Genomic DNA, 16,940 nt, shown 5'->3' with positions numbered 1-16,940 from the left:
CTGACTGGGAGAAGATCTTCACCAACCCCACAACTGACAAAGGTCTGATCTCCAAAATATATAAAGAACTCAAGAAACTAGACCGTAAAAGGCTAATCAACCCAATTATAAAATGGGGCACTGAGTTGAACAGAGATCTCTCAACAGAAGAAGTTCAAATGGCCAAAAGACACCTAAGGTCATGCTCAACTTCCTTAGCGATCAGGGAAATGCAAATCAAGACAACTTTAAGATACCATCTTACACCTGTCAGAATGGCAAAAATCAAAAACACCAATGATAGCCTTTGCTGGAGAGGTTGTGGAGAAAGGGGTACACTCATCCATTGCTGGTGGGAATGCAAACTTGTGCAACCACTCTGGAAAGCAGTGTGGAGGTTTCTCAGGAAATTTGGGATCAACCTACCCATGGACCCAGCAATACCACTCTTGGGAATATACCCAAGAGAGGCCTTATCACACAACAAAAGTATATGCTCTACTATGTTTATAGCAGCATTGTTTGTAATAGCCAGAACCTGGAAACAACCTAGATGCCCTTCAATTGAAGAATGGATGAAGAAAGTATGGAATATATACATATTAGTGTACTACTCAGCAGTAAAAAACAAGGACTTCTTGAAGTTTGCAGGCAAATGGATGGAAATAGAAAACACTATCCTGAGTGAAGTAAGCCAGACCCAAAAAGAGGAACATGGGATGTACTCACTCATATTTGGTTTCTAGCCTTAAATAAAGGACATTGAGCCTATAATTCAGGTTCTTAGAGAAGCTAGATAAGGAGAACCCAAAGAAAAACATATAGGCATCCTCCTGAATATTAACCTTCATCAGGCGATGAAAGGAGACAGAGACCCACATTGGAGCACCGGACTGAAATGTCAAGGTCCAAATCAGGAGCACCAGGAGAGAGAGCACGAGCAAGGAACTCAGGACCGCGAGGGGGGCACCCACACACTGAGACAATGGGGATATCCTATTGGGAACTCACCAAGGCCAGCTGGCCTGGGTCTGAAAAAGCCTGGGTTAAAACCGGTCTCTCTGAACATAGTGGACAATGAGGACTACTGAGACCACAAGAACAATGGCAATGGGTTTTTGATACTACTGCACCAATTGGTTTTGTGGGAGCCTAGGCAGTTTGGATGCTCACCTTACTAGACCTGGATGGAAGTGGGTGGTCTTTGGACCTCCCACAAGGCAGGGAACCCTGATTGCTCTTTGGGCTGACGAGGGAGGGGGACTTGATTGGGGGAGGGGGAGGGAAAGGGGAAGCGGCAGTGGGGATGAGACATAAATCTTTAATTAATTAATAAAGAAATAAATAATAAAGATTTCACTGTCATATTTTCCTGGGTCAGTGTGAGGATCTGCATACATGGCTGCTCCTGAAATAGATAAATAGGGTAAAATTTTAATGAGTTTGTTGGGCCTAAAATATATCAGAAGCAATACCACTATTCTAATACCAGGTTTATACTTTTGATCAAGAATATCCAGAACATTTTATGGAAAGCCTAGCAATATGAATTGAAAGAATTCACATATTCACATTAAGGAAAATAAATTATTAAACAAATAGCACAGGCAAAATTTTTCCTCTGGAGTAGAAAAGAAGTAACAATTGTTTATAGAAATGCCCTTGATTTTCTCTTCTCTTCAGTATGTCCTCTGATTCATTCTAGATAATTTTAAAGAAAAGGGATACCTAGATGATACACATATATAATCTAACACCAGAAAAACTGTTCCTACAGCATGAGCCCTGAAAGGGTTGTGAAAGAATGATATGTCTTTCCCCTAATTCTGATTGAAGATGGGATATTGTTACCTAAAACTAAAGTAACAGCTAACTAAATTTGAAAAAAAGTATTTTACAAATCATGTATAGGATTATATGCAAACAGATTTTTATACATCATTGAAGGACCCCATCACTTCTTAGCTGGATTGAAAGATGGTCCCAGATAAAGTTTCCTACCAAGTTGTTTGATATTTACCAATGTTCCTTAATCATTTGCTTTCTGAATTTTTCTTTTAAGCTTCAGCTATACAATTTTTACTAATTTTCTTTAGTCTTTCTCTTTAGGATCCCTATATGCAAGGTTTTCCACCCAGCTACTCCAACAACTTCCAAACGTGGGTTCCTAACAACCATGTACTTAAGAACTTAAGAACTGTTTCTCAGTAAGAAGTTGGATCAAGGAATTTTCAGCTTATCTGTACCAGGGTTTTTGCTTACTTGGCCCTATTTGGGGTTAGACAGACAACTACAACCACTATGAGCCCATGATTGTGGTATCCATGTCATGTCCAGAAGACAGCATTTCACAGCACCCCTCCCTGTGCTCCACTCATTACATTCTTCCCACCTCCCCTTCATCAGTTGAGACTTGGAGGAACTTGAATGGAACTGGAAATCTTATATTATACAACATATTGAAGATTGGGAAGAACATTTTCTGCCTTATAGAGAATGCAGACTGTGTTTGAGACTTCTATTGTGTAGGCTTGGAACTAGAATGGAAGTCAAGACAGGAAAAAACGTCTTAAGTGAAGGACAGAAGGTAAAAAGCACAGGGTAATACAGGGGTTTTCAAAGGAAAAGTCAGGTGTAGTGAGAAAAAAGTTCCTGAGAAGGTAGAAAGCAAAGCATGAGAATTTGGAAAAACAAAAACAAAGCCTTCTGAAAATACAAAATTGATGCAGAGGTTTTGTGTTTTGTTATTGACAATTGTGAAATGTCCACATTATGATGAAAATATAAATATGCAGAAAAAAAAGTGAACTTAGACAACATGAAGCCAGCCATGTGTTGTCTGGTATTGAGGTGGGAAAGACAGATTGGGGGATACAAAGTGATCATAGGAAAATTTCGTGATGCAAACAAGTATGATGTAAATAGAAATATGTATCCACTAAGAGGAAGACAGACAGAACAAGATATGTATCATTTGCAAAATTCCATAGGGCGTGTGATAGCACCTCTTAGAACTGAGTAGAATTCAGAAAAGTTTCAAGTGTTCCTGTCAGGATTCACCTCAAGAAAAGCCATGTCAAGCAGAAACAGAGGGGCAGACGGAGCTTATATCTAGAAACACAGCTTTGTGTGGAGGTTTTCTATTTCACATTGACCCTAAAGAGACATGACGGTGTGGAAACACATTTTCTATGCATATGGTGAAAAGGGAACTAAATAAAGTGTGGTGAATCCCTAACAAGGAAATTATGTACACAGAGCTACATTAATGCTTCAATTTCATTAACTGTCATCACTGTATATGATGTCTTATATGTACTCTGAGTACTGCCTTCTGACCAGGCCCAACTACAGAGCCTGTTATGGCAGGAAGATATGCAAATAAGACTTCTTTTGCCCATAAAAATCAGTCCTGTCCTGAACCTACAGCTCTGGCAGAGGAGACCAGTCCTGAATTCTCAAGTCCTCCCAGTCAGGGGTCAGCACTGAACACAGGTCACTCACCATGGACTTATGGCTCATATTGGTTTTCCTTGTCCTTATTTTAAAAGGTAATTCATAACGATGAGATGCTGTGTGTTGTGTGCACATTAGAAAGACAAAAAAAAAGTCTTCTGCGTCAGTTTTCTAATCAGAATTCTTTGTGTTTACAGGGGGACAGTGTGAGGTGCAATTGCTGGAGTCTGGAGGAGGCTTAGTGCAGCCTGGAAATTTCCTGAAACTCTCCTGTGCAACCTCTGGATTCACCTTCAGTAGTTATGCAATGAACTGGTTCCGCCAGGCTCCAGGGAAGGGGCTGGAGTGGGTCGCATATATTAGTGGTAGTAGTAGCTACATCTATTACACTGACACTGTGAAGGGCCGGTTCACAATCTCCAGAGACGATGCCAAGAACACTCTGTACCTGGAAATGAGCAGTATGAGGTCTGAGGACACAGCCGTGTATTACTGTGCAAGAGACACAGTGAGTGAATGCTACAGTGAGCTCAGACAAAAACACCGCTGTGGGTAACACAGAACCAGCAGGGGGCGCTGAGAGCACTTAGATATCTGGGTCACAGAAGAGCCTGATCAGAGAAGCATTGAAGACTGGACTTCTCTGTGTCTGCACTGCCTCTCCTTATCACACTTAGGGATTTTCTCTACAGGTATAGAGTGTAGTAATCCTTGAATGTCCAAATGTTTATTCCAATTTCATTTTCCTGCTGGGTATTGTGTTTATTTATTACAGTGTTTCTCCTTGTTTCCCATTAACTCTGTCTACCTGTCTCTGTGTCTCACTCTCTCTCTCACTCTCCCTTTTTCTCTCTCTCTTTTGCTCTCTAACATTTTCTCTATAACTACTGTGTGCATGTGTGTGTGTGTGTGTGTGTGTGTGTGTGTGTGATGACATATGATGCTCAACAGCCTCTGTCTTTCTCTTTTCAATGTGTGGCAGACACTGTTACTCATTTGTGCAATCTGCTCTCATTTTTACCTTTTTATTCAGGTGTGTGAGTTTAACATGAATAGTGAGATTCCAGCACATGCTGTGGTTTAACTACACAGTAGTCTTGAAAAGGTCAAGGACTCCAGAGTCAGAATAGGAGTCATCAGCTGAGGTTGAAGTTTCCCTCTACTTCTCCTTGTACTCTTCCTTCTGTTTTCTTTGATTGTTTATCCTCCCTATCCCAACATTCTTGACATCCATGCTCAGTAGATTGATCCTTTACAGAATCGGGTATAAGTGCTGGGCATCAAGGAAAAAGAATTTTGTGGTTCCTGGTGTATATTTTAGTAGTGCATAAATGCAGTCTTCAAAAAATATTTTCTGTACAATAATGTGATGTTTTAAAACATTTATCTAGGCTAGTTACTCTGTGATAGAGTGCTTTGTGACCATGTGAAATGTCTTAGTTTAAGAACCAAACACTCCTAAAAATAGGAATTAAGCACTTAGAAAATATCATATCTCACATTCAGAGACTTAAATGACCACTCTCATGGCTGGAAAAGGAATGGAAGTCCCCAGAATAGTAAGTGCAGTTGTAAAGTTGTTGAGAAGGAACAAGTATTCAGGAGTTTATCTCTTGATTCCATAGCAAGCAGTTCGTCCATGGTCTGCAACTTCCATGACACAGTTCTAAATAACTATAAACCATGGATCCCACACAGGGTAAGGACAATGTTTGGATGGCTTTAAAACCTAACTGTCTAGACTGTCTGTGCATTTTGTATGGTTTGCACATGTGATTGAAGGCTAGAGTTGAGATTAACTGTGTTTATTGGTTTATTTCTATCTTATTTTTGAGAGAGGATCTCACAGTGAACCTGCAGCACAAATGTGCAGATGGATTCTTGGGATGGTAAGTTTCAGAGAATCTCCAGCCACAACCCCCTCCAGTGCTGGGAATATAGGATAAACCATCACACCCAGCTTCTAAGCTAAGTGTTGTGAATCAAGCTAAGCTACTAATATTGGAATGTAGGCATCTTACCACTGAGCCAATTGTTGAGCCCTGGATATAATCACTATACAGTGATAAAAGAATATGTAAAAGAAAATACATGTATTATATAATAATTTTTAAAAGAGAATATGTATTGCCAATTATGGATTTTTAAACCATTAACTGTCTATATTAAAATGAATGCCTCACATCCAAACCCTTATATGTCCTCATAAATAACCCTTAAAACTGACCATTATGGAAATCTGGAAGTGGTAAAATGGCTAGGATCAGCAAAAGAAGAGAGAATTTAAATGATTATTAGAATATATTGTGTTGAAAGTTTTTCAAGGAAATAATTTTTTTAATTATCGACAACAATGCATTTGATAGTAGGGCATGATGAAATATAGTCTTAATACATTCAGTAGAAAGATAGAAGCAAGAAAAATCTCTCATAGCTAGGGACCAAGATGACCCTGTTAAAAAATGAAAGAAAAAAGTCATCCCTTCTACCAGTAAATCCTTAGGGTGTTTCTGACTGTGGGTGTGAAGGATGGGTATGGGACTGTATCTGGAAATGTGAATCTTACTCTCTTTGTGTCTCTGTCTATGTATGTTGGAATGTGTGGCTGAGGTTTCAGAGAGTTGAAAATGTGTAGTGATCATTTAAGAATAAGGATCCACCTCCCAAATACAAGATCATTGTAAATAATGTGTGACTTTACCATCAACTCATTCCCTTTGAAAAAATCCTTTGCTTAGTGAATTCCTTCTAGACAGACTCACAGAAACAGAAACCCAGAAATTAAGAGAGTACAGAATACAGATGCAAACTATCTCTGCAATAGACAATGTCAAAAGTATGTGAATAATAAGTTGACCTATACCAAGTTCCCAAATGTAGTATCAGAAATGTTTCTTTACTTCTCTGATATCCCTTCCCTGATTTTTGTAACCACAATGAGAATATCAGACGAACCCAAGATGAGACATACTAAACATGTCTGAAATATATTCTTCTAATTTACTGAACATCACAATGAGGGGAACACAGCACTCATAGAGTTTTGCATTAGTATTTGCATCAGTATTTCCCATAAGTATTTGCAAGGATGACTGTCTTACCTATGTTAAATTCTAGCTCCCCCACTGCCACTCACAGTAAATATATTTTGCACAACAAATTGAGGGACATAAAATGTGGGATTCCAATAAAGGAAGTGGTGGGTATTCTTTGGGAACTGACAAGGCAGGTTGGTTACAGCTCATTTCCCTTCCCTGGTGATTTACATTCTTAAGGCATGGGACAAAGTCCTTCAATCCTTTGTCCTCTATAGTTATCCTCTCTACAAGGCAAGCAGTATCCTACTGTTCAAGTATACCCAGCTTCCATATCTTGTCATTACATAGGTTTCTCTGTCTTTTTATTACTTCAGATCATATAACTCTCAAGCCTGACTGAATGCTATTTCTTTTCATGAGGTGCTGGCTTTCTCATCCATCATCAATTCAGCAATCATAAAACCTAGTTCTTATGTGCTACAACCTGAGGATAGACAAAGTGAGAAATATAAAAATACAAAGGGAAAAAAAGTCTGATGTAAATAAAGATGTTCAAGGACAAGTTCCCAGTATGGTGTCCCTAACTAGGAAGGTAAATAGTCTGAGACTAATAAGATCAAATACAAGTCAAAACTCCCATATGAACACATGAGATCTCATTCTACTAAATGTTAGAAGTCACAAGTTATCTTCTAGATGAGGGATAAGAATAAGATGACTCTACTGACACCAAAAGAATAAACTCTAAGTTTTCATAAGCATGATTTTTGATCACTATGAGCCCCAATTTCATTCTAAATCAAATTTATGAATTTTCCGAGACATTCAAAAGCATTGAATAAGTGATACCTTGTTCTACCATCATTGATTGAATGTGGACTCACCCTAAACATTTCTATCTTTTTCCTGGCAGATCTGCACAGTGTGACTCAAAATATTTCTTGTTTGTCAGAGATTGGGAACACAGCCAGAACCAGGACAATGTTCCTGAGTAGCCATTTCTATTTATACTAAGAAGCAGAAACTGTCCCATTCCCTCAAATTCTTCTCCTTCTCCCTTTCTCCCCTCTTTTTCCTCCTCCACTCTCTATTCTCCCCCACTCTCATACTCCAAAGTTTTCGTGCAGTCTTGACTACTTCCCCTTTTCAAGTGGATCTATGTATGTTTTCTTCGGGTTCACCTTCTTACTTAACTTCTCTAGGATCATGAACTATAGGCTCATTATCCTTTCCTTTACAGCTAGTATCCACTTCATGCTATCTCAGGACACAACAATACCACTCATGAGCATATAACCAAAAGTTGCTCAATCATACTACAAGGACATTTGTTCAACTATATTCATAGCAACATTATTTGTCAGAGCCATAACCTGTAAATAACATAGATGCCTCTCAACCAAAGAATGGATAAAGAAAATATGCCCCATTTACACAACAGAGTACTACTCAATGATAAAAGAACGACATATTGAAATTCGCATGAAAATTGATGGAACTAGAAAAAAAATCCTGAATGAGGTAACCCAGACCCAGAAAGATGACCATGATATGTACTCACTCATAAGTGGATACAATGTGGATTTTCTTGAATTCTGTCATCTCTACTGTGACCACAATGAATTTAATATCTTCCATAAGCATAGCCTCCAATTTGAGCTTAGGTAAAGGGAACATATAAAACAGGAAAATGCAAACAGGACCTCATCCTTATCAGGAAAACCAGCCCAACCCTGATCCTTCAGGTCTACAAAAGGAACCCAGCCTAGGATTTTCAGGTCTGTTCATTCAAAAATAAATAGTGAACACAGACTATTCACCCTGGTATTGAGCAAGAGCAGGGTTTTTTTGTTTCTCTTTTTCAACGCAATTTAGGACAAAGAAGAGATGCTGACTTTATAAGTGGATATGAGTGAGAAATAAAGTGGACATGTGTAACAGTTTCCTGAAGAGAAAATAGGTGTTTACAGGTATCCTGTGGAAGGTGCAGCTAGTGGAGTCTGGAGAAGTATAGTTACAGCCTGGAGCAAGCCTGTAACTACCCTGTGTGGCTCTAGATTCAGCTTCAGTTATTAGTATATGCAGTGGGTCTGCCATGCCCCAGGGAACTGACCAGGATGGATCTCACACATGTAACACTTGTGTCTCAATAAAATATACAAATTCTGTCAAGGACAGATTGACTATCTCTGGGGACAATTACAAGAACACTTGGTAAATGGTAATGGATAGTCTGAAACTCTATGATACAATCATATTGTTGTGTCAAAATGCACACTGAAGAGAATAAGCATGATCCTAGACACAAGCTTTCTGCAGGGCAATCTTATGAACAGAAGGGAGCAGTGAGGAAGCAGGCAGGTCAAAGTCACCGAGAACAGGAGAAGAGGGACATGAAGGGCTAGATACATATGTCTGAACTGCTTCTGTATATCAATCAAAAAATCTCTCTACAAGTGTGCTGTGTAGACATATTTGAATTGGTCAAACATGGAACAGTATTTTCAACTTTGATGTGTATAATTAAATATAGGTAATTAAAACTTATATTTGATCCAAATGAGATGGAGACCAAGACACAGGGAAGAACTGACTCTTCTGTGTGCACCAGGATCAGATGCACTGGACTGGAGCAAAAAGAAGGAAAGTGAGAAGTACATTCCTAAGAGTCTGTGTTTCTCAGGGAGTTCTAGGAAGTGATTAAAGGAACTGTCCTCAAGTCACAAGAGCCATTGGTAATTCTTCTCCCAGAACTGGACCTTCCAGGTGCTTCATAGTAATACAGATTCCATGACAAGTGTGTGTTGGGGGAGGGTTCAACAAAACAATTACACTGTCAGGATCTGTTGAAGAAAAATCAATAACATAAGGATATCTCCAGCATTCATTGAGACATCATGTACTTAAAGACCTCAATTTGTGAGGGGAGAAAGACACTGTTAGTGAACCAGCTGACATCAGAACATTGGAGTATGAGATCTTTAATGTTCTATAGTGATGGACTTTAAATACACTTTACTAATTGAAAACATGTAAAGTATGTACTCATGACTGTTCTAATATTGAAAATAAGTGACTGCCGAATACTCACCCCAAAACAAACACATTGTGTATGTTCTAAATACCAAGAAAGGTAGCAAAGACTGTTGCAGAAATGTGATAGAATTGGCTGCTGCTTTTTAGATATGGTGTAGCCATAATAATTATGCACATGTAACAGAAACAACTTGCTGCATATAGCCAAAACCAAGGAAATGGAAGAAAGGATGTGGAAGAGAGTAAGAGGAAAGAGGAGAGAGAAAATGAGGAAGCAGAAGTTTAGCATGGAGGCAGAGAGAGAGAGGAGGAAGGAAAGGAAAGAAGAGACATGAGAGTAAGAGAGGGCAGAAATGGTCATCAGAAGTGAGTAGCAGAGGAAAGAGGGTAGTAACAATGACTGATTCATAGATTAGCATGAATAAGTTCTATTCTATCTAAATCTTCAAAAAGTTTCTGCTTCTACTGTAAATTTCCTTTTAACTGTTTCAAATGAAATATTTTCCAGTTCTCAGTCAGTCAGGCTAGTGTTCTCAGATAAACTGTCTGTTCCTGATACAGACATGGAAGTTGTTAAAATGAAATTCAAAAGTGTCTGGTAGCTTCAAGTCTGATATGATCTTTTCCTACTTAAAAGCAGAGCATTAGCATTCTTACTATTTAGTTGTTTGAGTGATTTATAAACGTATTCATTATTTATTTCTCAGGAAAAATTAAACTTTTGAGTTTTCTAAATTATTCTAATTAATTAGAAGAATACAGTAAATTTGGTAAATAGTGGATCCACGTTATAGTAATGAAATTAAGTATTTAATAGTTATGTGATATACAAGGATTTATTTTTTACAGTTTAGGTTGAAAGTTTAAATATAGTGATGAGCCCATAATCTAAATAGTGTAAAGTAGAAACATGGATTTGAGTTGACATTAAACAAGAAGCCTCAGTGGAGCACTGTGTGAGTTTGCACCACCAACAATGTTTGGTAATGCATTCATTTCTTCCTGTATACATTCATAGTAACATGAACTACTATTGTGCTTAAATGAAGGTGAAATGTTTTTATTCCAACTGTTTTAACTGATGTTTTCAAACACATGTCGATTCAACTTTATATTTGGAATAATCTCTCACGTGGAATCAAGTAGTCTTCTCTCCATAACATCCAAACCATGGTCACCCTGCCATCAATTTAACTTTCCCTGAAACAATATTTTTAGGTTTCAATTGAGAAGAGTTTACTTTCTTCTCTAGGTCTCTGGCTGTAACCTATAAAATTCATGTTCACCAAGCATAGTGTGATATTTATGCCTTTGTGAACAGAGCTGCAGCAAACATGAGAGAGGAAAGGGTTTGATTGCTCATCCAAGGACTGGAGAAGTAGCTTAGTGGTTAAGAAAGACTTTTTCCTAGCACTCACATTACACACCTCCTATCGAACTTTATGTACAAAGGACTAGTGACCAGTTTTTTGCACTTCATTAACAGCACACTACTCACAAAGAAAAATGGAAATCATGAAAAATAAAATATTTCTTTAAAATATACACATCCAATGCTTAATGTTAACCCATTAGTGAGAATTCTTATGTAGCATAAATGTGGCCTTGATTCAAATGATAATATTTCAAAATTACATTCCTAAATTTGAATAATAAATATTGTTTGAGTCATCACTATTGACTGCTAAAATTTAGGAGATGTCTCATCTAAGGGAACAGTGTAATTTTTCTTCACAAGAATAACTACAACAATCTGAGCAAGGATGACCATCAGCAATTATTTTTTCTGATTTTCCAACAGTCCTTAGATTGTCCAGTTTATTTACATAAGACATAATTATACAATGGATTTATACAATATAAATATATATATGCAACACTGCCCCCAAACTCACCTATCCTCCTGCAAAATCAGTGGAACTCTGAAACACAGCCTGCTACTACAATATAGAGAGGGCCAACAGGGGAGTGACTAGAAACTGAATGTGACACCCCACTCTCTAGGCCCTCTATAGTGGGTCAAAACCCTGGGCTCCACCCCACTTGCCTTGGCTTCTCTAGCCAGACAACAAGAGAGTTTCCTGCAGGTAGGCTTCCCCAATATGCCCCCATCCACTGGACCCCACAAAAATACAGGTCCCTATCCAACCTTCCTTTATCCCAATCTTCCTGTTTCCCCAAGTTCCCCCTATCCTCCCCTTCTTACTTTTCTCTCCCTGTCCCCCCTTATCCCCAACCCACCCCACCCCCAAGATCCCAATTTTGTCCCCGGCAATTTTATCTACTTCCCTTAGGCAAGAGGATAACTATGTTTTTTCTTGGGTTCACCTTCTTCTTTAGCTTCTTTAGGTTCACCAGGTATACACTCCGTGACCTTTATTTATGGCTAGAAACCAATTATGAGTGAATACATCCCATGTTCATCTTTTTGGGTCTGGGTTACCTCGCTCAGGATATTGTTTTCTATTTCCATCCATTTGCATGCAAAATTCGAGAAGTCATTGTTTTTTACCGCAGCATAATACTCTAATGTGTATATATTCCACACTTTCTTCATCCATTCTTCCATTGAAGGGCATCTAGGTTGTTTCCAGGTTCTGGCTATTACAAATAATGCTGCTATGAACATAGTTGAACAAATGCTTTTGTCATATGATGGGAGCCTAGCCAGTTTGGATGTTCACCTTCCTAGACATGGACGGAGGGGGGAGGACCTTGGACTTTCCAGAGGGCAGGGAACCATGACTGCTCTTTGGATAGGAGAGGAGGGGGAGAGGAGTGGGGGGAGGGGGAGAAGAGTGGGGGGAGGGGGAGGGAAAAGGGAGGCTGGGAGGAGGCGGAAACTTTTTTTTTCTTATTCTCAATAAAATAAAAAAGGATATAAAAAAATAAAAATAAATAAATAAATAAATAAATAAATAAATAAATAAATAAATAAATAAAAATACAGGTCCCACAACACCCCAAACTCACCTATCCTCCTGCAACATCAGTGGAACTCTGAAACACAGGCTGCTACAACACAGAGAGGACCAAGATTGGAGTGACCAGCCACCCAGCAGAACACCCCACTCTCTAAGCTCTCCATCGTGAGGCAAAAACCCAGCCTCTCCCCTACTTACTTGCCTTAACTTCTCTAGCCAGCAAGAAGAAGAGTTGCTTGCAGAGACGACCAAGATAGAGGTCCAAGAGAGAAATTAATGCTCAAGGCTGTGGTTTTTATAGAAGTAATGAGACCATGGATATTAAGAGATATTAATTCCAAGTAGTTGTAAATTCTCCCTTTTGGTGGTAGTTGTGTGTTTCCCTTCTTTGGGTTTTGTATCATTTGCCTGTGTTTTGTGGGTGCAGTTAGCTTCCTTGGTTTGGGGAATTCCTTCTATTACTTTCTGTAGTTCCGGGTTTGTGGATATGCCTTGTTTAAATCTGATTTTGTCATAAAATATCCTGTTTTTTCCATCAATGGTGATTTAAAGCTTAGTCCCAGCACTCAGGAGGCAGAATCAGGGGGCCCTCTGAGTTTGAGGCCAGCCTGATCTACAAGAACTAGTTCCAGGACAAGTTCCAAAGCTACAGAGAAACCCTGTCTCAAGAAAGAAAGAAAGAAAGAAAGAAAGGAAGAAAGAAGGAAGGAAGGAAGGAAGGAAGGAAGGAAGGAAGGAAGGAAGGAAGGAAGGAAGGAAGGAAGGAAGGAAGGAAAAGGTACAGGCTAAGGGAAGGGTGTGTGAAAACAGGATCTAGCTTTCTGCTGTATACAAGAAATATACCTCAACCTCAAAGACAGACATTACCTCAGAGTAAAGGGTTGGGAAAATGTTTGCCAATCAAATGGACCTAAGAAACAGGCAGATAGAGAAATCCTAATATCTAACAAAATAAGATTCAAACTAAAATCAGTCAAACAAGATGGCAGACACTTTATACTAATAACAGAAACAATCCATCGAGATGAAGTCTCAAATTTGAACATTTATGTCCATAATATAAAATCACCCACACATGTAACAGAAACATTACTAAAGCTGAAATTGCACATCAAACCCCACACACCAATAATAGGAAGCATCAACATTCAGTTCTCACCAATGGCCAGGTAAACCAGACAGAAACTTAACAGAGAAATAATAGAACAAATAGATGTCATGATTCAAATAAATACAACAGACATCTATAAAACATTGCACGCAAACACAAACGAGTATACCTTCTTCCCAGTACCTCATGGAACCTTCAATAAAATTGACCATATACTCAGTAACAATGCAAACCTCCACAGACAAAATAGAAATAGAGTACCCCCTGTATCTTATCAGATCACTATAGTTTAAAGTTAAAATTTAAAAACATCACTACTCTCAGAAAGCCTATAAACTCATGGAAATTGAACAGTGAACTATTGAACCAGTACTGGGTCAAGGAATAAAAAAAGAAGGAAATTAAGGACTTCCTAGAATTCAAATAAAATGAAGGCACAATGTACAGAAATCCATGGGATACTATGAAAGCAGTGCTAAGAGGAAAGTTTGTAGCACTAAGAGTCTACATGAAGAATGTGGAGAAAGCTCATACTAGTGACTTAACAGCACACCTGAAAGCTCTAGAAAAAAGAATCAAACTCACCCAGGAGAAATAGAAGACAGGAAATGATCAAATTGAGGGCTGAAATCAATAAAATAGAAACACAGAAAACAATAAAAGAGTCAATGAGACAAAGTGCTGGTTCTCTGAGAAACTCAAAATGATAAACAAATCTTTATCCAAACTAATCAAAAGGCAGAGAAAGAATATTAACAAAATTTAAAAGGAAAACAGAGACATAAAAAAGACATTGAGGAAATTGAGAGAATGATTAGATCTTAGATTATGCTGCAAAAACCTGTACTCCAAAAAAAGAAAAAAGAAAATGTAAAAGAAATGGACAATTTTCTGAATAGATACCATACACCAAAATTAACTCAAGACCAGGTAAACAGTTGAAATAGAATTATAAACTGCAAGGAAAGAGCTGTCTCAAAAAGACTGCCAACCAAAAATAATTCTGTGCTGTGTGGTTTTATGGCAAAATTCTACAAGAACTTCAAAGAAGTGCTAGTACCGATGATCTCAAAGTGTTCCACATTATAGAAAAAGGAGGAACATTGCTAAATTATTTTTATAAAGTTACATTTACACTGATGTTAAAACCACACAAAGATATAACCAAGAAAGAGAAATACAGACCAATCTCACTCATAACATAGATGCAAAAATACTCACAGAACACTGAATAACTAAATCCAAGAAAACATCAAAAATCTTTCATCATGATCAAGTCAACTTTACCCCAGAGATGAAGGTAGAGATGGTTCAACATGCAAAAATATCAATGTAATCCACCATATAAATAAACTAAAAGACAAAAACTATATGATCAACTCAAGAGATGCTGGAAAAGTATCTGACAAAATCCAACATCCTTTCATGATAAACATCTTGGAGATCATAGATATATGGAACATATCTAAACGTAATAGAAGCAATATACAACAAGCCAATACTAAATATCAAATTAATTGGAGATAAATTCAAAGTAATTCCACTAAAATCAGAAACTAGACAAGGCTGTCCACTCTATAACTATTCAACATAATTCATGAAGTTCTAGCTATAGCATTAAGATAACAAAAGATGTTTATGGGGATTCAAATTGGAAAGGAGGAAGTCAAACTGACATTATTTGCAGATATATGATGATATATATAAGTGTCCCCCAAACATTACCATGGAACTCCTAGTTAATAAATACCTCCTTTTTGTGCTCTTGGTGCATGATTGTCATTTATGAAATGGCCATGTAGCTCCATATGCTGTGTAGATTCCTGAGAACAGAGATGCAGTAAAGGAAAGAAGAAATATTATGATTGCTCATCAAAGTGCTGAAGAAGCACCTGGAGATTTATTTTCATATCCTGACACACACAATGAGCATCTCATAACTCTCTGTATGTATGGAGGACCACATACCCTCAGTTTGTAACTATGAGCACTAAACTACCCACACAGAAACATGCACATAATTAAGCTAAAATATTTCTTTAATTTTTTCTAATCAATTGTTGGGAGGTATTCTAATTTAAGATATCTTATGCAGTATATATGAGGCCTTGATTCAAATGTTAATATTTTAAAACCACATTCTTCATTCTCATTAATAAATTCTGTGATTGAAATATCAAGATTCACAATTAAACTTTAGGACACTGTTTTATCCATGATACGTGTCTCATTTTTTTTCAAAAACAACTTATTTCTATTATTTTTCTGAGTCAACATGATAACAGATACCTCAGGGAACATGGAGTTGATTGGTAATATCCTCATGAACAGATATCTTCTTGCCATCCATACACTAATTTTAATCATTCATCTTGACCAATCCATGCTGGAAGTAATAATTGCATATCACCAGAGAAATAGATATTAAAGAAAAAAGGATAAATTTACTTTGGAACCATGGGAATGGTTGTCATTTACCAAAAGAAAGAATAGAAACAAGTGTTTATATGGAAAGGGGGAGTCCCTTTGCTATGTCCATAGGAACATGGTTCTACTATGATCTAGCAAATATGTGGATGTGCCTCACAGAATTCCACACAGGAGATCACCTAACCCTAGATTCTCAATTCTTCGTGAGTAGACAAAGGAATCATGGGTATGCAGGAAAGAATGAAAGAAATGAGGGAAGGAAGGAAGAGTAGAAGGCGCCAGAAGTTTCATCAGCAGTGATAGAAAAGACAATGTAGTGGGAAGAATCTGCACGATCACAGTACCTTATAACTGAGCATGATATTTTGTTTTTAAGTAGAATGAATGATACAATAAAACATTTTAAATAGCATAGGATGCTAATATACATATATTTGTCCATCCTTATATTTGTATGTCTGTGTGTCTTTGTTGTTGCATGTCTGTCTATGTGCCTATGTCAGGTGTTTTCTGTTTGGTTGAAAGATATATTTTTCTACTAATATAAGTATTACCTCAGCATCCTCTGATTGGAAAGCCAAGATAATGGTCAGATGCCTAGAAAGACTGGGTTTAGAGGCTCCACTTCAGGGATTGGGTCTTCCTTGCACTGATCAAACCTCTGTAAAAAGCCCAGCTTCCCTTAATGTCTAAGATGCCAATGACTCTAAGAAAACCAGGGGCTGAGAACACAACTCAGCACCAATGCCATTGTCACTTCAAAGTTTAGCAGACACTCTGATGCTCATCTAAGAGTTCACTCTTATTTTTACCTTTTCATACAGGTCTGTGGTATTGAACATCAATAATGAAATTCCTGCATGGAATATTGTGGGTAATTTTCACATTAGACTTGACAATTTCATCATTCAGACTGGAGAGGAGCCTCTAGTTAGGTATGCAGATTCTTCCTCAATCTTTTTCCTC

General features: G+C 37.8%; 1 gene segment (V, D, J or C); it reads left to right on the top strand.

The window, feature by feature from the left end:
* The first annotated feature begins 3,417 nt into the window (after positions 1-3,417).
* Positions 3,418-3,991, top strand: LOC126494681 (immunoglobulin heavy variable 3-21-like). The segment is given in 2 exon segments: positions 3,418-3,530; positions 3,633-3,991. Coding segments are annotated over 2 exon segments (405 nt in total).
* Positions 3,992-16,940: the final 12,949 nt, after the last annotated feature.

Source organism: Alexandromys fortis, unplaced genomic scaffold (genome assembly GCF_014885135.2).
Source record: "Alexandromys fortis isolate MF-2015 unplaced genomic scaffold, M_Fortis_MF-2015_v1.1 scaffold_323, whole genome shotgun sequence".
Taxonomy (NCBI): domain Eukaryota; kingdom Metazoa; phylum Chordata; class Mammalia; order Rodentia; family Cricetidae; genus Alexandromys; species Alexandromys fortis.
Note: the sequence above shows the minus strand (reverse complement) of the source record. Positions and strands in the feature narration are given on the sequence as shown.